Here is a 22,842-nt window from a genome sequence, read left to right as displayed (position 1 = left end):
GGTTTCACCATGTTGACCAGGATGGTCTTGATCTCTTGACCTTGTGATCCACCCGCCTCGGCCTCCCAAAGTGCTGGGATTACAGGCTTGAGCCACCGTGCCCGGCCTGACTTAAAGATTTTTATAACATCATTTCATAGTACTGTACATATAGCCTACTCAACTTAAGACCAAATCGTGTTACAACCAGTCTGTCGGAACCAATCGTGGTTGTAAATCGAGCACTAGCTGTATGTATTTTTTGCCTCAATAAAAAAAAATAAAAAATAAAAAATGTCCAGTCAGATTGCATCACCCCAAACCTTCTCAAGGATCCCATCTCACTCTGATTCAGGACCAAGGTCCCCAGTCAGGTGCAGTGGTTCACGCCTGTAATCCCAGCACTTTGGGAGGCCAAGGCTGGTGGGTCATTTGAGGCCAGGAGTTCAAGACCAGGCTGGCCAATATGACAAAACCCCATCTCTACTAAAAGTAGGATATTTTCCCATTTTTAGTCTCTACTAAAAATACAAAACTTACAAAAATTTTTAATAGAGACCAAATATACAAAACTAAGCCAGACGAGGTGGTGTGCACCTGTGGTCCCAGCTACTCAGGAGGCTGAGGCATGAGAATCACTTGAACCAGGAAGGTGAAGGTTGCACGAGCTGAGATTGTATCACCGCACTCCAGCCTGGGCAACAGAGAGAGACCCTGTCCCAAAAAACAAACAAACAAAAAAAGAGACTGAAGTCCCTACACTGGCCTACAAGACTTTCCCTCAAACTTTGTTCCCATCCCCCCATTACCTCTCTGAAGCCCTCTCTTAGTCTCTTCTCTGTGTTCACTTCCTCTCTGGACACACTGGTCTTCCTACTACTACTCCTCAAACACACCCAGCACACTGCCCACCCCAGGGCCTTTGCCCGTGCTATTCCCTCTCCCTGGTACATTCTTCTCCCAGACATCTGCAGAGTCAACTTCCATACCATTTTTAGTTCCTTCTTGGACCCTTCTCTGATCATCCTATTCAAAGCTCAACCTCAGCCAGGCATGGTGGTTCATGCGTATAATCCCATCACTTTGGGAGGCCAAGGAGGGTGGATCACTTGAGGTCAGGAGTTCAAGACCAGCCTGACCAACATGGTGAAACCTCAGCTCTACAAAAAATACCAAAATTACCCAGGTATGGTGGCACGTACCTGTAATCCCAGGTACTCAGGAGGCTGAGGCAGGAGAATCGCTTGAACTCGGGAGGCGGAGGTAGCAGTGAGCCGAGATCACACTGCTGCACTCCAGCCTGGGCAACAGAGCAAGGCTGTCTCAAAACAAACAAACAAAAAAAAAACCCTCGACCTCCACTCATCTCCTCTGTCCTACATTTGTTTTCCTGCATAACCATTATTACCATCTAGAAGTTCTTTAACTTGCTTATGTTTTGTCTGTCTTCCCTCACTAGAATGCAAGCTCCGCGAGGGTAGGAGTTTTTGCCTTGCTAACCAGTGTATCTCTAGTGCCCAGAATACATAATTGGTGATCATTAATATTTGGCCTTACATTTCTTTTTTTTTCTTTTCTTTTTTTTTTTTTTTTAGACCGGGTCTCACTCTGTTACCCAAGCTAGAATGCAGTGGCGCGATCATAACTCACTGCATCCTCCAACTCCTGGGCTCAAGCAATTCTCCCGCCTCAGCCTCCCAAGTAGCCTGGACTGTAGGAGCGTGCCACCATGCCTAGCGAATTTATTTTTTGTAGAGGTGGGAACTGGCTGTGTTGTCCAGGCTGGTCTGAAACTGCCAGGCTTAAGCAGTTCTCTCATATCAGCCTCCCAAGTAGCTGGGACTACAAGCACATGCCACCATAAGCCCTGGCTAAATTTTTTATTTTTTGTAGAGATGGTGGGGGTGGGCCTCACTTCATTTCCCAGGCTGGTCTCGCACTCCTGGCCTCAAGCAATCCTCCCACCCCAGCCTCCTAAAATGCTGAGATTACAGGCATAAGCCACTGCACCCAGCCCTGGCCTTACTTTATTCTTTTTTATTGCCTCAGAGAATTCAGCAGTTTGAAAATGACAGAACATGTATTATCATTCATTTTACCCCTGAACATTTAGGAAGTTCTTGGCGTAGTACAGTGTTAGAGCCTTTTCAAGTCTCCAAGCCTTGACCTGAACTTTCTCAGGGTTTCCAGATGCAACTGAAAACCTCCGAGGCAAAATCACAGTTGGTTCCCAGATCCTCCTCTTCCGCAGGTCAAGGCCCTAGGAGCTGATTAAATTTTTAGTCTGAGTGAGCGGGAAGAGAAAAATGGAAAGGTAGGTGCCCTGAGCATCCAGGTGAGTCCTGAGTGCCAGGCTGGCTGCGTCCTGTGCCATCTGGGGCTCTGTGGTTGGATTTCTGGGAACAATGTAAAAAAACTGCCAGGCTTGGTAGTGGCCGGAGGCTTTTGTGGCCAACTGGCTGGGCTGAGGGAAAAATCAGGTTGAGGTGACCCAGATGTACCAGGAGTAGTGGCCGCACACTCAGTTCCCCTTGGGGCAGAAACAAGAGGCCCAGGCTGGCTATGGCACACAGAGAGAGGGGGCATCATGGGGATCCAGGGAACTAAGGCCATCCAAGCCAAGCAGGAATAGGGCCCTCTTGTCTCACCAAGTCTCCTGACTGCTTATTTTCCAGAAAATCAGGAAATTGACCTTTGGATAATATTTTCTGATTTTTTTTTTTTTTTTTTTTTTGAGACAGAGTCTCACTGTGTCACCCAGGCTGAAGTATAGTGTCTCTATCTCGGTTCACTGCAACCTCTACCTCCCAGGTTCAAGTCCTTCTCCTGCCTCAGCCTCCCAAGAAGCTAGGATTACAGGCACCCACCACCATGCCTGGCTAATTTTTGTATTTTTAGTGGAGCCAGGGTTTCACTAGGTTGGCCAGGCTGGTCTTGAACTCCTGACCTCGTGATCCACCCACCTCGGCCTCCCTAAGTGCTGGGATTACAGGTTTGAGCCACCGTGCCTGGCCTATTTTCTGACTTTTAAACATTGGTTTGAAAATCTAAAAAGCACCAGGTGTTCTGACAGAAGCTGAATCTCTCCCATCCTCCACCCACCCCAGACGAGGACTGTCAGTTTACAACTCTGCAGTTTAGTAAAACATTTCAGAACACGAACTTTGGTCTTGTTCTCTGGGTTTTGTGGCTGTTTGGGCAAGTTCCTTCACACCTCTGGGTCTGTGAAATGGGAACAAAAATATAAAGGGGTGGGGAATATTGGAGACAGAGGGACAACAAAAAGGATTTGGATCGTGTCAGCTGGTGTGTTGTGGTCACAGGCAGGGAAGCAGCTGGAGCCTGCTGTGACCTTGGGCAATGAGATTGAAGATCAGGGATCTGCCTTTGATAAATAGAATAAGATAAGGAGTCCACCAATCGAGCCAGAGACCCAGTGCCTGGGCCTCCAGACCTGTAGGTGGCACTGCATCTCTGACAGTCTCCCTAACCCTCTTTCCCAGGGGGCCTGCATGTGCCTCAAGCCATGGCTTCCCTGTCTGGACTTATTGCCTGCCTGAGCCTCACTCACTGTTGGACTTACCATTTGTGCTTGTTGTTGTTTACATTCTCAGTTGAGAGCCAGACATTCCAGTCTGTCAAGATTCTGCAAATAGATGTATTAGCTGTTCCTCCTCACTTCCTTCTTTTGCAGTTTGGATACAATTTTCACCAGCATTAGCCAGGAGTCTTTTGGTTGCAAGCAACAGATATCCCAAGATGGCTTAGCAAAAAGGAAATTTATAGTCTCACGCACCTGAAATGTCCAGGGAGTAGGGCTAACTTCTGGTGTGTTTTTAGTTGGGTCAAATGATGATACTGGAACCTAGTTTCTCTTTGTCATCTTTCTGGGTGGAATCCATTGTTATTCAGCCTCTTCCAAAATAATAGCTCCCCATCTGAACAACTCCCAAGCCAGCGAAACTCCCTGAGAGCTCAATGAAAGAGTCCTTGTATAGAGTTTCACCAACCATGGTTAATCTGACTTGGATCATGTCCCACATATAACCAAATCACTATCCCAAGAGGAATGCAAAATGCTAATTAATATGTCTGGGCCATATCCACCCTGAATGAGGTGGTAATGAATGAAGTCAACACCCCTAAGATCAAAATACAGACTAGGAGTGAGAAACGAGTGGTGACCCCAGAGCTAAACCAAGTTCAGTTACCTGAAATAGAATGAATGGGTGTTTGGTGTCCCCAGCTCTTCCACACCCCTAAAAAGAATATTCACCTTGTCTTCTATCAAAGTATTATTTAGATGGTGGTTATAAAGGGTAATATGGCTTTAACATCTAACACCCCACTGATCTCTAGGGCTAGCTTGACTGATTTGGATCCCCTCTCAGACCTCATCTCCTAGAATTGCACTAACCCAAAGAAAGCAAGAGGACTATCTTTCCACAATATGAAAAAAATATTCAATAGAACATTTTTTGGCCCCAAGAGACCTCCCAAACCAGTCATAAATCCATTCAGACATGAATTTATCTGATTCTGCCGTAATTTAATCCATGAATCTTCATCCATCAAAAGAGGTTTTTGTTTTTAAATTTGATCAAATTAATGCAGGGCAGGTTCTTGGCTTCACTCAGGAAGGAAATTAAGAGCCAGCTAGCTGGTGGTGGAAGAAAACAGCCTTGTTGAGGCAGCAGCAGTGTTAGGGCTCTGTCCCTGCTCCTGCAGAGCAAGGCTACCCCATGATGGCGAGAGCAACCTAGCAGTCATATTTATACCCACTTTTAATGACATGCTAATTAAGGGGGCAGGTTTTTCAGAAATAGCCAGAAAATGGGCGGTAACTTTTGGGTGTTGCCATGACAATGGTAAACTGTCATCGCAGTAGTGGCTATGTTTTATGAAGAGGTGCTCTTGCTGCCTCTTCCGTGTTTGGCCAGTCTTCAATCTGGTCCAGAATCAAGTTTTGCCTAAAGTCCATGTGGACACTCTGATGCTGTCAGACTACAGAACCTAACAAAAAGGGGAAAGAAGTTGGTTTTCTCTTCCGGAGGCCAAGTTAACTACAGAACACAACACTCTTTGTTCATAATTATTTAAACATTCACGCCTTAAAACTTGCCAGACTAACATTAACCAGTCTGGAGTTCCTAGACATCCCAAAACTCCACCTCCCCCACAGTGGAAATCATGATGCAAAATGAAGATGTCAGTTGTATAAAGCTCGTCACAACAGCACAGTTTCACAGGGGACTCAATCTGAAAATATCCAACAGGGCCCAAAAGGAAAGCCTTCAAAAATAATGCATTGGATTAAACCATATGAAATTACTCTTTTTTTTTTTTTTTTTTTGAGATGGAGTCTCTCTGTTGCCCAGGCTGGAGTGCTGTGGCAAAATCTTGGCTCACTGCAGCCTCCACCTCTTGGGTTCAAGTGATTCTCCCACCTCGGCCTCTTGAGTGGCTGAGACTACAGGTGCCTACCACCACGCCTAGCTAATTTTTTGCATTTTAGTAGAGATGGGGTTTCACCTTGTTGCCCAGGCTGGTCTCGAACTCCTGAGCTCAGGCAATCCACGCACCTCGGCTTTCCAAAGTACTAGGATTATAGGCATTAATCCCCCTGCCCGGCCAAAATTGCTATTTCCGTAGGTCAATAATAGTCAAATATCAACAATTTCATATGGTCACAACCAAATATATCACGGAAGCACTGGTTTTCAAAGTGAGGTCCACAGACCAGACCCCTGGGAGGTTCCCAGGATCCTTAAGGAGGAACTGTGAGGTCGAAATCACTTTCATAATAATCCCAAGATCTTATTTGCCATTTTCACATGTGGCCATTTTCCCTGACAGTGCAAAAGCAATGGTGGGCCAAGTTATATGAAGCTGAATTTAATTCATTTACTTCAACTAAAACAACAGATTGCAGCAGGCTGAGTATGAGAATCCAGCTATCTCTTATTAAGCCAAACAGGAAAGATAGTTGCAAAAATGCTAAATGGTGCCCTTCTTCCCACTGATGTTTTTTTAATTGAAAAATATTTTTCGGCCAGGTATGATGGCTCACACCTGTTATCTCAGCACTTTGGGAGGCTGAAGTGGGAAGATTGCTTGAGGCTAGGTGTTTGAGACCAGCTTGGGTAACACAGCAAGACTCTGTCTCTAGAAAAAAAAAAAAAACTTTTTTTTAATTAGCCGGAAGTGGTGGCATGCACCTTGTAGTCCCAGCCAAGTCAGGAAAATGTCTGGAGCCCAAGAGTTTGAGGCTGCAGAGAGCTATAGTCACACCACTGCACTCCAGCCTGAGCAACAAATTGAGACCCTGTCTCCCTTCACTAAAAAAAGAAAAAAATCATAAAAAACTTTTTATTTATGTCAACAAGTAATGGGTTTATTAGTTATAGTGTAATGTATTAATAAATTTTTTTAAGTATCAGTTTTAATTTCTCATATGGAAAGTATCAATATATAAACAAAATAACATATATGTGTTAAAAACACACATTTGCTGGGCGTGGTGGTTCAAGTCTATAATCCCAGCACTTTGGGAGGCTGAGGTGGGTGGATCACGAGATCAAGAGATCGAGACCATCCTGGCCAACATGGTGAAACCCCTTCTGTACTAAAATACATGAAATTAGCTGGTCATGGTGGTGCGCATCTGTAGTCTCAGCTACTTGGGAGGCTGAGACAGAAGAATCGCTTGAATCCAGGAGGTAGAGGGTTGTAGTGAGCTGAGATGGTGCCACTGCACTCCAGCGTGGGGACGGCGAGACTCAGTCTCAAAAAAAAAAAAAAACACGTTTATTTTGTGTGTGTGTGTGTGTGTGTGTGTGTGTGCGCGCGCGCATGTGCATATCCTACATAAACAAAATGTCTCGGGCATTCTATAATTTTTAAAAGCACAAAAGATTCCTGGCTGGGAATGGTGGCTCACGCCTGTAATTCCAGCACTTTGGGAGCCTGAGGCCGGTGGATCACTTGAGCCCAGGAGATCCAGACCAGCCTGGCCAAAATAGAGAAATCCCAACTCCACAAAAAATACAAAAAAATTATCCGGGCTTGGTGTCGGGTGCCTGTAATCCCAGCTACTTGGGAGGCTGAGGCAGGAGAATCTCTGGAATCTGGGAGGGGGAGATTGCAGTGAGCCAAGATCTAGTCACTGCACTCCAGCCTGGGCGACAGAGTGAGACTCGATCTCAAAAAACAAGTACGAAAGATTCCCAAAACCAAACATTTTGAGAATGGCTGCATTAGGACAATCTGTGGTGAAATATACAGGAAATGAAGTGTTAAGGATATTGGTAAGAAAGTGGCTGAAATGGTAGTCCTGGAACCTTGAATTGAGAAGAGAGAAGGAAGGGAAAATTTGAGGACATCGCAAGGCCCGCCAGTGCCCTGGCGCTGGCGCTCAGATATAGCGGGCACTCCAGAGGGAGCCAGAGGTCCCAAACTCCGGGTGGACTGTTTGAATTTCTAATGCAAAGATCGAACCTATCGGGGATGATTGCGGTCTGAGATTGACCTTGGAGGAGGTGGAAGAGGCAGCGGCGGGAAGAACTTTCCTGAAAAAAGGGGCTGCACAGGTCCCCCTAAAATCATCAACTGGCCCAGAGGACACTGTGCCTGCCACGGTGTGGACGTGATGGGGGCGCGACTGTATAGGTGAGCGCGATGCTTCGCCGAGGTAAGCGGGACAGGTACACGCGTGGGATGGGACGGAGTTGTTCATATATGTGGCATGTGATAGGTATTGAGGGGACGTGGGGGACACTCGGATGAGGGGTCTTTGGACATATTCGTGGCGCATGTGGGTATCGCTGGTGTCCGGAAAAGCGGAGGGAGAATGCGGAGAGTGGAGCGTGTGCGTGCGGGAGGCGTCTGGTGTCCCTGCACGTGGCGTGTGGGGGCTGGAGCTACTGGCGGCCGAGGGAAGTGGCCGAAGGAGCCGGGACCGTGCGGGTGGCCGCGCTGGTGGCGCCCGGTAAGCTCCGCCCGCGGGCGCTCCCGGGGCTTCCCCGCCCCTGAGCCTGCTCCCTCCCCCTCGGTCTCGCCGCGCTCGCCCGGTGTCCCAGTGTCACCACCACTCGGCCGCCACCTCCGCCACCGCCGACGGCGCGCATCCTCCGTGTCCCCGCTCCACCGCTCGAGCAGGTATGATCGCGACCCCCGACTCGCACCCAGACTCCCACGCGCTGCCCTGCGAGCCGGCACGCCGCGCCTCCTGCCCAACCCCGGCCCGCGCGCTCCTGTGCCCGCCTCAGTTTCCCACGGGAGGGCGCTTGGGTGCCTGTCTGCGGCGCCCGGGACCCGGCCTGGGGACTGAAGCGGTTGGGGGCAGAGGGGAGAACTGGCGGCTGGGAAAAGCCCCCAGGGTGCGGACGGCGGGACGGGGAGAGGGTCCGCGGCGTGTCTGGGACCTCAGAGACTGCTGCAAAATCCTGGCATGGGGCGGGGGCGGGGCGAGAGGTTGTTAAGGAGGTGACAACAATGAAACTGGAGATCGCTTTCTACGTGCTGGGCACGTAGCAGCACGAGCAGCAGCAGAGCGTCTTGCTCAGACGACCTAACTTAGCTCACAGGCCATCCCTGTGGGTTGGTTCTCGTTCTCTTGCTGTCCCCATTTTGCAGAGGTGCAAACTGAGAATCAGAGAGTGGGGAAGCTTTCCTAGGTCCCAGGAACAAGTTGCTGAGCTCAGACTTGAACCCAGGCAGTCCGACCCTGGAGCCTACCTCCTGGGCTATCGGTCGCGTCCGGGCAACCTGCGTTTCTTCTCTAAGTGTCCCATTTAGGGTGGTGCTGGGGAGGAGGCCACATCCGAAGGCTCTGCGGTTGTCCGCTGAGGACTGTGCAGCGCTAAGTTGATGTCTGGAGAATGTCATGTGGCTTAGGTGTACGGTGGAGGGAGAGAGGCTGGGATATGACAGGGACATTCTCCCTCTAGCGTGGAGGGGAAAACTGAGGCACCGAGTTTAGGGAGGAAACAGCAGAGAGCTCCAGTCCACAAAAGGCACATCTTCCTGTCTCAGATCTGAGCATCCATGAGCGACCCAACCTGCCTGACCACTGAACTGTGTAACTCCATGCGGAACACAGGGATCCATTCTTCTTTGCGGTAATCTTCCACCGCTGCCCTCCCAGCTCCCCAAAGGTAATCACCTCATAATTTGGGGTGTTTCCTTCTAGACATTTTCTTCTACCCACACAGTCATATATAAATAGCCATAGAAAATATGTAAAATACTTAATAATGTTGTAGGCACATATTTAATAGAAATGGTACAACCCTTGAGAGGCTGAGGCAGGCGAATCACTTGAAGTCAGGAGTCTGAAACCAGCCTGGCCTATTTGCTGAAACCCCATCTCTACTTAAAAAAAAAAAAAAAAAAAAATTACGAAAATTAGCTGGGCATGGTGGCTGAGGCAGGAGAATCGCTTGAACCCAGGAGGTGGTGGTTGCAGTGAGCTGAGATTGCACCACTGCACTCTAGCCTGGGTGACAGAACCAGATTCTGTTTCAAAAAAATAACAAATTAAAGAACAGAAGCTGGGCGCAGTGTCTCACGCCTGTAATCCCAGCACTTTGGGAGGCCGAGGTGGGTGGATCACCTGAGGTTGGGAGTTCAAGACCAGCCTGACCAACATGGAGAACTCCCATCTCTGCTTTAAAAAAAAAAAAAAAAAAAACTCACAAAATTAGCAGGGTGTTGTGGTGGGTACCTGTAATCACAGCTACTCAGGAGGCTGAGGTAAGAGAATCTCTTGAACCTGGGAGGCGGAGGTTGCAGTGAGCCAAGATGGCACCACTGCACTCCAGCCTGGGCAACAAGAGTGAAACTCCATCCCAAAGGAAAAAGAAAAATAGCAATGGAAGTAGAAATGGTACAACCCACCTATGTCATTCTGCAACTTGGTCCCTCTCATCTCGTTATCCATGCTGCTGCATATAAAGCCAGCTTATTTATTTAAATTGCTGCATGGATTCCCACCATGGACATGCCTGCTGATGGGAATTTAGGTGACAAAAATTTTCAGGCTGGTTTTTATAACAGTGTCTTCTGTAAATTGTTATCTCGGGGTTAAATTCAATTTCCTGTTCTTTAACCTAAACTAACTTTACAGGATCTGAATTTAGGGGATGAAGTCCTCTCTTTTATACTGCTCACATACAGACCCATGCATACACACACACACATGCACATATATGTGTACATATGCATGTTCACACACAAGCACACATTGTACACATACATGAAACACACAAGCATGTGCACATGTGTGCGCACACACCTCTATTCTGTCTATGGCCAAGGACAAACACCACACTCTCTCTAGCTGCAGTCTCTGCTGGTCCCAAAGGCTGGGACTCAGCCAGGCCACTAGCTCTGCCTGGCCATGCCCCAGTGGGCATAGGTTCCATCAGGGGCCACCTCTAAGGGTTCTCTCTAGATGCCCCCCAAAACCAAACTCACCCTCCAATAGCAGACAGAAGGAGCTGAGGACCACAGACCGGCAGATTGGACTGTCCAGGGTTCCATTTGTGAACCACAAACTTTGTAGGTCCAGACTGTGGCATTAAGAGAGGGTGTCTGCTTTAGACTGTGTGATGGGACACTTAAGAGTTTGGTGGAACCCGTGATCTGGGTGGATGAAAAACTAGAATCAGAGACACTACATTATAATCCCAGTTTCACCACTTCCTAGTTCCACTGCTCACATACAGATCCCTGTATGCAGACGCCCCTACCCCACTACCACTGTGTTAGCTAGAGTTCAAAAGAAGGGCTTTTGTATATGTATATAATACATATACACATACAAAGGGCATATACATATGTATATGTATATTATTTACATACATATATGTAAATAATATATATATTTGCTAGGTGTGGTGGCATGTGCCTACAGTCCCAGCTACAGGGGAGGCTGAGGTGAGAGGCTCCCCTGAGCCCAGGAGGCTGAGACTGCAACGAGCTATGATCACACAACTGCACTCCAGCTTGGGCAACAGAGCAAGACCCTCTCTCAAAAAAGAAAAAGAAAAGAAAAGCTGGCAATGCCAGGCCAGACATTTAGCCGCCCCCTTACACGGAGTAGGTACCCTGCAGGGCATGACTGTCCCTACCTGGCCCTCCGCTCATTCATGAAGAGCAGCTAATATAAAAGGTAACACCACAGACTCCACAGCCAGTCTCAATCTCCCAGCGATGCAGTGGATTAATTATAATAGTTTCAGGCCAGGCATGGTGGCTCACGCCTGTAATCTCGGCACTTTGGGAAGGTGAGGCAGGAGAATAGCTTGAACCCAGTAGGCAGAGGTTGCCATGAGCTGAGATTGCACCATTGTACTCCAGCCTGAGTGACAAGAACAAAACTCTGTCTCAAAAAAACAAAACAAAACAAAAAACAAAAAACAAAAAAACAAAAAACACCAGTTTCAGGCAAATTGTTTAGCATGTTTTGTGACTCCATTTCCTTATGCATAAAACAGGCATAATAAATAGCACTTGCCTTGAAGGATTATTTTGGACATTCAATGAGTCAACACACATGAATCCCTCAGCACAGTGCCTGCTGACTCAAGTAAACACTGTCTAAGCATTGCTGAGGCTGAGGCTGATAGTGGTGGTGTTAACTGCCTGCCTGGTCCCTATAGCAGTGCATTTATACTTCAGTTATACTCTTTATAAAATGTGGTAGGTGAGAGAATAAGAAAGGAAAGTAAACTTTGAACTCCTTCTTCAAATAAGATGCTGCCATACCTTTCTGGCCAAGGACCAGAAGGGAACATTTCAAGGAAAGGTTCAAAGAGAAGGGCTTTTTAAGGTGGGTTTTAAAGGATGAATAGGAGTTCTTCTAGAGCAGTGGAGTGAGAAAAGTATTCCATGCAGAGGAAATAGCCTTTACAAAAGCCTAAAGGCATGACCAAAGGAAGTATGTTCAGGAAGTGATGTAGTGTATAGTCACTTTGTAATAGGGTGAGTAGGAGTAAGGATAGGAAGACGTACCTCGGGAGTGAGAAAAGGAACTTGAGGCCGTGATGGGGCATGAGGCAGGAATAGGGATGAGCATTTCTTGAGTAAGTACCTTGTGCAGGTGCTCTTGTAGTCATCACCCTGTACTCCTTAAAATGCCCTGGGAATCAGATTTTGTGATCTGCATTCTACAGACGAGTTAGACTGAGGCTCAAGAAGAGCAGACCACTTGCCCAAAATCTTGCAGTGGGTCAGTGGTAGAGCTGGAGTCGGACAGCACGTCTGTCTGATTCAAAGCCTGTGAGCCCTCTGAGCCTCGGTTTTCTCATTGTAAAGTGGACCTAGTACTAATAAAACCCATTGCATGGGTGTATTGGGAGAGTTTGGTAACGGAATGAATTCACACTTCCTAGCATAGAACCTAGCACACAGTTATTTTGACTGAAATAAAGCCCGTGCTCTTTTTTTTCCTATTTATTTATTTATTTATTTATTTATTTTAGACAAAGTCTGGCTCTGTCACCCAGGCTACAGTGCAGTGGCACAATCTTGGCTCACTGCAACCTCCACCTCCCAGGTTCAAGCAATTCTCCTGTCTCAGCCTCCCGAGTAGCTGAGATTACAGGCTCCCGCCACACACCCAGCTAATTCTTGTATTTTTTGTAGAGATGGGGTTTCACCATGTTGGCCAGGCTGGCCTCAAACTCCTGACCTTAAGTGATCTGCCTGCCTCAGCCCCCCAAACGGCTGGGATTACAGGCGTGAGCTACCACGCCTGGCCACAATCTGTTTTTTAATAAGCTCTCTCAGTGATTCTGACAGACATTCAACTTTGAGAGCCACTGGCCTAGCATAAAACTTCAAATGAGAGCTCCTCCAGTCACCTGTGTCTGTCTCACACTAGAAGGGAGAGTGGATGGTAAGAATTCCGTCCTCAGCAAAGACATAATACAGAGGGCATATCCTAAGATAAAAGCATGTCCCTCTCAGCCCTGGAACTTGGAAGAAACCATTTCTTTATAGACAGGAAAGTTGCTAAGGAAGCTGGTGGAGTTCCTAGAACGATTATTCTTCCAAATTTGCTCACCATCCTAGACTTAAAGCTTCCAGTCTGCCCCCTTGAGGGCCTGGGGCGAATTTGACTTTTAGAGGAGCTGCTTCCTAGTGAAGACTGCCCCTGACAGCTGAAGACCTGCCCGCACACCACTACCACCGTGTTAGCTAGGGTTCTTAGAGGGACAAAACTCATAGTTTATTAACTCACATGATCACAAGGTCCCACAATAGGCTGTCTGCAAGCTGAGGAGCAAGGACGCCAGTCTGCGTCCCAAAACAGAAGAACTGGGAGTCCAGTGTTTGAGGGTAGGAAGGGTCCAGCATGGGAGAGTGACATAGGCTCGAGGCTAGGCCAGTCTAGCCTTTTCATATTTTTTTTTCTGCCTGCTTTATAGTCTAGCTGTGCTGGCAGCTGACTAGATGGTGCAACATTCAGATTAAGAGTGAGTCTGCCTTTCCCAGCCCACTGACTCAAATGTTAATCTCCTTCAGCAACACCCTCACAGACACACCCAGGGTCAATACTTTGCATCCTTCAATCCAATCAGGTTGACACTCAGTATTAACCATCACCACCACCTTATAAAGAGCCTGTTCTCAGAGGCTCCTTTGTGCCTATGGACCTTCTCTCTTGGCCCCTATGAGAACATGTGTCCAGAAACAAGACCTAGGTAGTGGGGAATGACCTCAACTCTACAAGAGGACTTTTTTTTTTTTTTTTTTTTTTTTTTTGAGATGGAGTCTCACGCTGTTTCCTGGTTGGAGTGCAGTGGCATGATCTCAGCTCATTACAACCTCTGCCTCCCAGGTTCAAGTGATTCTCCTGCCTCAGCCTCCAAATAGCTGAGTCTACAAGTGTGTGCCACCACACTCAGCCAATTTTTGTATTTTTAGTAGAGACGGGGTTTCACCATGTTGGCCAGGATGGTTTTGATCCCTTGGCCTCGTGATCCACCCACCTCAGCCTCCCAAAGTGCTGGGATTACAGGCATGAGCCACTGTGCCTGGCCTATAAGAGGACTATTAAGGAGGCCCCAGATCAAGCTTAGGCTGGGGCAGTGGTATCCTGCAGATGACCTCAAATCAAGAAGGCCCCTCCACACATCCTCTTTGAAGCACTGATTAAGAGTCAGAAGAACAAGGTGCAGTGGCTCACACCTGTAATCCCAGCACCCAGGGAGGCTGAGGCCAGAGGACTGCTTGAGGCCAGGAGCTTGAGACCAGCCTGGGCAGCATAGTGAGACCCCCATCTCTATAAAAAAGAATGATTAACCAGGCATAATGGCACATGCCTGTAGTCCCAGCTACTGGGGAGGCTGAGGCAGGAAGAGGCTTGCACCAGGGAGTTGGAGGCTGCAGCAAGCTGTGATTGCACCACTGCACTCCAACTTGGGCAACAGAGTGAGACCCTGTCTCATGAGAAAAAGAAATGTGTTATTCCAATTCAAAGACTAAATACCCCATCCAAAAGGTTGAAAAGCAAAGGCTATAATTTGTTTGATCACAGGAAAAGATGTATACATGAATTCACACAGATGAAAAGAATCTCAACTGCACTCCAAAAAAAGAAACCATAGTGATTGTTTTCCACCTGTCAGGTTGCCGAGTAACACTCAGTGTTGATGAAGATGCAGGAAAACCAGGACTCTCAAATTCTGCTGGTGAGAGTGCAAATTGGTGCAAGCTCTTGGCCTAACTCACACCAGGGCCCGGCCTCAGATGAGGGAGCTCAGAGAGTGAATTGCCTAAGCCAGAGGTCAGGGTGCAAGCTCTTGGCCTAACTCTGAGGGCAGTTAGGCAAACATGTCAACACTGAAGATGTACATACCCTATGAATCTGCCATTTCACCTCCAGGAATTTACCCTCTGGTTATCTCTGCATTGGGCACAACATGTTAGAACAAGGATATTCAGCATTGTGAGAACAAGTGATTGGAACTATTTAAAATGTCCGTCGGAAAGGAACTAAGTACTGTAAATATTGGAAGAGCCACCTAAGAGACTGGGGGGCAGCCATTAATAAGAAAACAGTAGCTCTCTATAAAGTGATGCAAGGCTGGGCACGGTGGCTCACGCCTGTAATCCCAGCACTTTGGGAGGCCAAGGTGGGTGGATCACCTGAGGTCAGGAGTTCGAGACCCACCTGACCAACACAGTGAAACCCCGTCCCTACTGAAAATAAAAAAGTCAGCCAGTGGTGGGTGCCTGTAATCCAAGATCATGTAAACCAAGATCATGCCATCACACTCCAGCCTTGTTGTTTTGGGCAACAAGAGCAAAACTCCATCTCAAAAAACTAAAAATAAATAAGTAAATAAAAATAAAATAAGCATAATGTTGAACAAGCTGGCCAAGTGTGGAGGCTGAAGCAGGAGAATCGCTTGAACCAGGGAGACAGAGATTGCAGTGAGCCAAGATCGCACCACTGCACTCCGGCCTGGGCGACAGAGTAAAACTCTGTCTCAAAAAAAAAAAGAAAGAAAGAAAGAAAAGAAAAGTGATGTGAAACAATCTTCCAGATGTATTGCTAAGAGAGAATGTGTTAATATACATGCACATTAAAATCTGGAGTACACACTGGAAGTGTAATAGTGTTTGCCTTTGCAGAGGTGAAACTGCAGGTCATAGGTGAGAAGGAGACTAATTTTTCATTACATACAATTTGGCATTCTTCACGGATTTTTGCCCCACACATTTATTGTGGGGTAAATTATAAATTATAAATTTACTAATACATTTTAGCCACACATCTTTTTATTTAAAACGAGCATAATGGCAAGGTGCGGTGGCTTATACCTGTAATCTCAGCACTTTGGGAGGCCAAGGCAGGTGGATCACCTGAGGTCAGGAGTTCGAAACCAGCCTGACCAACATGGTGAAACCCTATCTCTACTAAAAATGTAAAAATTAGCTGGGCATGGTGTCAGGTGCCTGTAATTACAGCTACTTGGTAGGCTGAGGCAGGGAAAACGCTTGAACCCAGGAGGTGGAGGTAGCAGTGAGCCAGGATCATGCCATCACACTCCAGCGTTGTTGTTTTGGGCAACAAGAGCAAAACTCCATCTCAAAAAACTAAAAATAAATAAGTAAATAAAAATAAAATAAGCATAATGTTGAACAAATTGGCCAAGTGTGGTGGCTGACGCGTATCATCCCAACAAACTTTGAGAGGCCAAGGAGGAAGGATTGCTTGAGGCCAGGAATTTGAGAGCAGCCTGGGCAACATGGTGAGACTATGTCTTTAAAAGAATAAGACAAAAGAAATAAGATGAATTCCTTTTGGCACTACCCAAAATATATGTTATGCTTTCAAATTTTAAAATACACTTTTTTAAAAAGTGGAGGCTTTCATCACAAAAAGACAAATATTATCCAAATATTAGATGGTTCTACTTATATGAAGTACCTAGAATAGGCAAATTCATAGAGATAGAAAGTAGACTAGAGGTTACCAGGGCTGGAGGATGGGAGGTGGGGGGTTATTGCTTAGTGGGTACAGAGTCTCATTCTGTTTGGGATGATTAAAAACTTCTAGTAATGCACACCTGTAATCTGGGAGGCCAAGGTGGGTGAATTGCTTGAGCCAGGAGTTCAAGATCAGCCTGGACAACACGGTGAAACCTCATCTCTACAGAAGAGTACAAAAAAATTAGCTAGGCCTGATGGTGTGCAGCTATACTTCCAGCTACTCGGGAGGCTGAGGTGGGAGGATTGCTTGAACCCAGGAGGTTGAGGCTGCATTGTGCCATGATAGCACCATTGCACTCCAGCCTGGACCACAGAGTGAGACCCTGTCTCAAAAAAAAAAAAAAAAAAAAAAAAACACCATTCTGGTTATGGATAATAGTGATAGTGGCTGCAGTGTACTTAATACCACTGAACTATGTCCTTACAACTGGTTAAAATGATAAATGTTATGTTATATATCTTGCCACAACAAAAAAAAAATTGGAGGATGCAAAAAACAACCAACTAGGGGCTTTGACGTCAGAATGTTTGGTTCTAGTCTTTGGTTCTATCACTTCTCAGGTATGTGTACTTGATCAAGGGGCTCTACCTCTTTAAGCCTCAGTTTTCCCATTTGTGAAATGAGGTTGCCTACGCGTGCTGGCTTCACAAGAATCACGCAAGGATTAAATTACTTCATTTACAAAATGCTCTCTCTGCGGGCCTGAGGCTCTTGTAGAAGGTCAGGATTGGGAGAGTAGGGAGGCTGGAATCAGCAACTGGACCAAATACTAAGACCAGCAGATCCACGTGGAGCAGGGATCTAGGGAATTTGTAAAAGCCTCAAGTCTGGGCCGGGCACAGTGGCTCTCACCTGTAATCCCAGCACTTTAGGCCAAGGCAAGTGGATCTCTTGCACCCAGGAGTTCAAGACCAGCCTGAGCAACATAGAAAACTCTGTTTCTTTCTTTCTTTATTTTTTTATACTTTAAGTTCTGGGGTACATGTGCAGATCATGCAGGATTGTTACATAGGTATACACATGCCATGGTGGTTTGCTGCATCCATTCCCCTGTCCTCTACATTAGGTCTTTCTCCTAATACTATCCCTCCCCTAGCTCCCCACCCCCTGCTACTCCTCCCCTTACCCCCCACGCCCCCCAACAGGCCCTGGCGTGTGATGTTCCCCTCCCTGTGTTCATGTGTTCTCATTGTTCAACACCCACTTATGAGTGAGAACATGCAATGTTTGGTTTCCTGTTCTTGTGTCAGTTTGCTGAGAATGGTGGTTTCCAGCTTCATCCATGTTGCTGCAAAAAACATGAACTCATTGTCTTTTATGGCTGTATAGTATTCCATGGTGTATATATGCCACATTTTCCCTGTTCAGTCTATCATTGATGAGTATTTGGGTTGGTTCCAAGTCTTTGCTATTGTAAACAGTGCCACTATCAACATACGTGTGCATGTGTCTTTATAATAGAATGATTTATAATCCTTTTATATACGCAGTAATAGGATTGTTGGGTCAAATGGAATTTCTATTTTTAGATCCTTGAGGGAATCGCCACACTGTCTTCCACAATGGTTGAACTAATTTACACTCCCACCAACAGTGTAAAAGCGTTTCTGTTTCTCCACATCCTGTCCAGCATCTGTTGTCTCCAGATTATTTAATGATCGCCATTCTAACTGGTGTGAGATGGTATCTCAATGTGGTTTTGACTTGCATTTCTCTAATGAGCAGTGATGATGAGCATTTTTTCATGTTTGTCGGTTGCATAAATGTCTTTTTTTGAAGTATCTGTTCATATCCTTCGCCCGCTTTTTGATGGGGTTGGCAAAACCCTGTTCCTGTAAAAAATATAAAATTAGCCAGGTATGGTGGCATGTGCTTGTAATCCCAGCTACTTGGGAGGCTGAGGCAGGAGGATCACTTGAAGGATCCCAGTGGCAGAGGTTGCCATGAACCAAGATCGCACTGCTGCACTCCAGCCTAGGCCAAAGAAGTGAAAAATGCTGTGTTAAAAAAAAAAAAAAAAAAAAAAATCAAATCTGAATTTTTATTTCACCTTGTATTTGCAAATTTAAAAAGAGATTGTGTTTCCATAATGTAAATTGAAAGATGTAGATTCAAATAAAATCTTGTTGGCTGATAGGAGTACATAGAAGATATAGCAATTCTTTACCTGGGGGCTGCTCACCTGGACTGCTGGCTCTGCCACTTATTAGCTGGGTGACTTCAGGCAAGTTACTTAACCTCTCTGTGCTTCAGTTTTCTCACCTGTAAATGGAAGATGATAAGATTCTCACTTCATCAGGAATGTTATGAGGATTAAATGTGTCAAGTGCTTAGAACAGTGCCCAGAACACAGTAAGGCCTAAATAAATGTCTGTTAAAGAAATAAACTTGAAACAAGGCCTCCTCCTTGAGGAGGAGGCCAAAAACAGGGAAGGGATGCCCAGCTGGGAGACACTGAGACTCAGAGAGGTTCAGAAACTTGCCCTGGGGACAGACAACAACTACAGAACCCGAGGTTCAACCCCAACTCTCTCTTCCCTGGTGCCTCCCTGACTGGGAAAATCTTATTTATTTATTTATTTATTTATTTATTTTATGAGACAGACTCTTGCTCTTGCTCTGTTGCCCAGGCTGGAGTGGCATGATCGCAGCTCACTGCAACCTCTGATTCCCAGGTTCAAGTGATTCCCCTGCCTCAGCCTCCCAAGTAGTGGGTATTATAGGGGTGCACCACCAAGCCTGACTTATGTATTTTTTGTAGAGACGGGGTTTCACTATGTTGGCCAGGCTGGTCTCGAACTCCTGATCTCAAGTCGTCCGCCTGCTCCTTCCTGCCTGGAGAAGGAACAAGGGTAGAGCATTGATGGGAGAGCTCTGGGCTGAAAAGCCAGAAACAGCTTTATCTGCAGAATTCAGGGAAAGTTGAAATCTCAGAATTAGGGCCTTGGGCGAGTGGAGGGAGGGCGGATATTCAAGTGGATGACAATCTGGTTGTTTACAAGCTGCTAGCTGTTGGAACAGGAGTCTAGCTGGGCCTCACCTCTGCCGATCCCTTGGTACCAGATGATAGAGAGTGGCGCCATCCTGGCCATAGGGTGGTGAGCCCACTGGGCAGATTCCCCCCCCGCCACCCCTCACAGAGAGTAGAACCTGGAGGAGAGCGGTGGTGGAGGGGAAGGAGGCTGCACATTTTTCTGCATTTGGGTGGGAGGAGAGATGACGCTTTCTTTTCTGACACAAAGCAGTTCTCTTGGCAATTCATTCATTTATTCAAAAAGTATTTAGGGAGTGTTTCCCGAGTGCTATAACGCTAGTTCACAGGAATCTAAACACTTGGAGGCAAGGTTTTCTGTGTTTTGTTTACTGCTGTTGTCCAAGTTCCCAGTAGATGCTCAGTGAACATTTATTGAATGAATGAATGAATGATGGATGGATGGACACATGCCAGCATTAAGCTAGACACTGAAAATACAGTGGTGACCAAGCCACATCTCTCATCCCCCAGGAAACTCCATGGACCCCCATCCTCTGGTCCCCTCCCCATCTTCACCCCTAGTCTTGAACTCCCAGTAGGGCCCCACCAATGGCGGCTGGGCCTGAAATGGACAGGGCTGTATTTTTTTTTTTTTTTTTTTTTTTTTATGTTATGATCCAGTTGGCTAAAAACTCTACCCTGAACACCCCTCTACAAAGGATCTCATTCACTTGAGGAGGTGTGGCCAACCTTGTCTGGGAACCCTGTTGTTTGGTTTGTCTTACATATAAGAAATGAACTGGTCTCAGTTTCTTTTTCTTTCTTTCTTTTTTTTTTTTTTTTTTTTTTTTTTTTGAGACGGAGTTTCGCTCTTGTTACCCAGGCTGGAGTGCAATGGCGCGATCTCGGCTCACTGCAACCTCCGCCTCCTGGGTTCAGGCAATTCTCCCGCCTCAGCCTCCTGAGTAGCTGGGATTACAGGCACGCGCCACCATGCCCAGCTAATTTTTTTGTATTTTTAGTAGAGACGGGGTTTCACCATGTTGACCGGGATGGTCTCGATCTCTTGACCTCGTGATCCACCCGCATCGGCCTCCCAAAGTGCTAGGATTACAGGCTTGAGCCACCGCGCCCGGCCTCAGTTTCTTTTTCAACACGTGATATGGTTTGCCAAATCAACTCTGATGGGGCCCATATGGCCCTCTCCCCTACAGTAATAATAATAATAATAATAATAATAATAATAATAATAGGCAGTGTTTTTTTTTTAATGTAACTACATGCCAGGCATTGTGTGCTTTCTTTCATTGAATTCTTTTTCTTTTTTTTTTTTTTTGAGACAGAGTCTCACTGTTTTGCCAGGCTGGAGTGCAGTGACACCATCTTGGCTCACTGCAACCTCTGACTCCCTGGTTCAAGTGATTCTCCTGCCTCAGCATCCCCAGCAGCTGGATTTACAGGCATGCGCCATCATGCCCAGCTGATTTTTGTATTTTTAGTAGAGATGGGGTTTCACCATGTTGGCCAGGATGGTCTTGATCTCCTGATCAGCAGCCCCTGCCTCGGCCTCCTAAAGTGCTGGGATTACAGGCGTGAGCCACAGCGCCCGTCCTGAATTCTTTCAGCAACCATATGGGGTAGGTACAGTTTTTAAAATTATTAATATTATTTTTACATTTTTCTTGTTTGTTGAGACAAGGTCTCACTCTGTTGGCCAGGCTAAAGTGCAGTGGCTCCATCACAGCTCACTGCAGCCTCAACATCCCAAGTTGAAGTGATCCTCCCACCTCAGCCTCTCCAGTAGCTGGGACTACAGGTACATTTCACTACGGCCGGCTAATGTTTTTATTTTGGTTTTTTGTAAAGACGGAGTTTGCCATGTTGCCCAGGCTGGTCTCAAACTCCTGGACTCAAGCAATCTTCCCACGTTGGTCTCCCAAAATGCTGGGATTACAGGCGTCAACTGCCACGCCCAGCCAGATACAATTATTATCCGCCTTTTACACACAGAAACTGAGCCCTCTCACTGCAGGATTTCAATGTATCTTTACAACAATCCAGCAAAACAGGTAATGTAATTGTTTGCATTTTGCAGACAAGAAAATCAGCTCAGAGAGCTTAAGTAACTTGCCCAAGGTCACACAGAACTGGCAAATGGTGTGTCTGGGATTCCAACCCAAGCAGTTTAACTGCAGAGCCCACTCTGTTCACCCCAGCCTGACTCTCCTCGGCTTCTTGGTGTCATCTGAGAGGTGAATGTGGAGAAGGAGGGGAATTCTTTTCTCTGTGACATGGCTCTCGAAGCCTTTGGTTCACCCACAGCCAAGTGTAAGGTTTCGCCTTTTCACAATGCCAGGAACCACCCTGGGTCACTGTGCAGGTGAAGATTTTAATCTTCCCCAACAAAGAGGGTACTGAGCTCCTGGCCTTCAGGGCACCACATTCCCAGCCTTCTAATTTCCCTGGAGGCTTGGCTTCCTCAAGCCAGATGGCCTTCCTAGGGGCTGCGGGGGCCCTGGACCCTGGGCCTCCCTCCCGAGGTTTTGGATCCAAAGCCAGCCACTATGCCGGCACAAGACCAGGGCCCAGAAAGGCAAAGTTGCATTTCAGAGGTTGGCAGGAAATGGAGACAGAGCAGGAAACAGAAGGAGCTAAGAGAAAAAAAATGTCACCGTTGTTTCCCTTTCTTATCTCTGATTCATGCTTTTCACTTGGTGTTTGGCAAAGAACATGTTTATTTAATAAACCGCGATGCCATGAAACCCATTCTGGAGGTCTAGGGCACAGGGAGCCCAGCTGACCCAGCATGTATGAGCACTTACTATAGAACAGGCATGGGAGCCTAGTGCAGTGGCTCACGCCTGTAATCCCTGCACTTTGGGAGGCCAAGGTGGGAGGATTGCATGAGCCCAGGAGTTTGAGACCAGCCAGCTTGGGCAACATAGTGAGACTATCTCTATAAAAACATTTTTTAAAAATTAGCCACATGTGGTGACACCTGTAGTCTCAGCTACTTGGGAGGCTGACGCGGGAGGATCTCTTGAGCCCAGGAGTTCAAGGCTGCAGTGTGCTGTGATCATGCCACTTCACTCCAGCCTGGATGACAGAGACCCTGTCTCTTAAACAAACCAAGTACGGGCATAGGCAGCAATGTTTTGCCTGAGTCTTCTCATTTAATCTGTACACAATAACCCTATCAAATAAATACATCCTCATCATCAGCATTACCATCTTCATGGTCACCATCACCACCATCCTCCTCATCACTATCACCATCACCATCCTCACCATCATCACCACTACATCATTCCCATCATCACCATCACCATCTTCATCCTCACCATCCTCACCATCATGATTACCATCACCATCACCCTCACCA

General features: G+C 46.7%; 1 protein-coding gene across 3 annotated transcripts in view; it reads left to right on the top strand.

Annotated features, from left to right (window-relative positions):
* Window positions 1–22,842, top strand: part of SCNN1B (sodium channel epithelial 1 subunit beta) — a 107,934-nt gene that overhangs the window by 19,536 nt on the left and 65,556 nt on the right. Inside the window, exon 1 of one of the 3 annotated variants that reach the window (XM_074381927.1) lies at window positions 7,614–7,669. The exons of 1 other annotated variant lie outside the window; for it this stretch is intronic. In XM_074381927.1, the coding sequence (XP_074238028.1) occupies window positions 7,657–7,669 (13 nt within the window). In that variant the 5' untranslated portion in view covers window positions 7,614–7,656. Of the gene's footprint in view, window positions 1–7,613; window positions 7,670–8,019; window positions 8,137–22,842 lie in introns of those variants that run through there. One more of the 3 variants, XM_010340781.2, reaches the window with a different exon arrangement.

The sequence above is a fragment of the Saimiri boliviensis genome, chromosome 12 (genome assembly GCF_048565385.1).
Source record: "Saimiri boliviensis isolate mSaiBol1 chromosome 12, mSaiBol1.pri, whole genome shotgun sequence".
Classification (NCBI taxonomy): Eukaryota; Metazoa; Chordata; class Mammalia; order Primates; family Cebidae; genus Saimiri; species Saimiri boliviensis.
The sequence above is the reverse complement of the archived record's forward strand: the minus strand, read 5'-3'. Positions and strand labels throughout refer to the sequence as shown.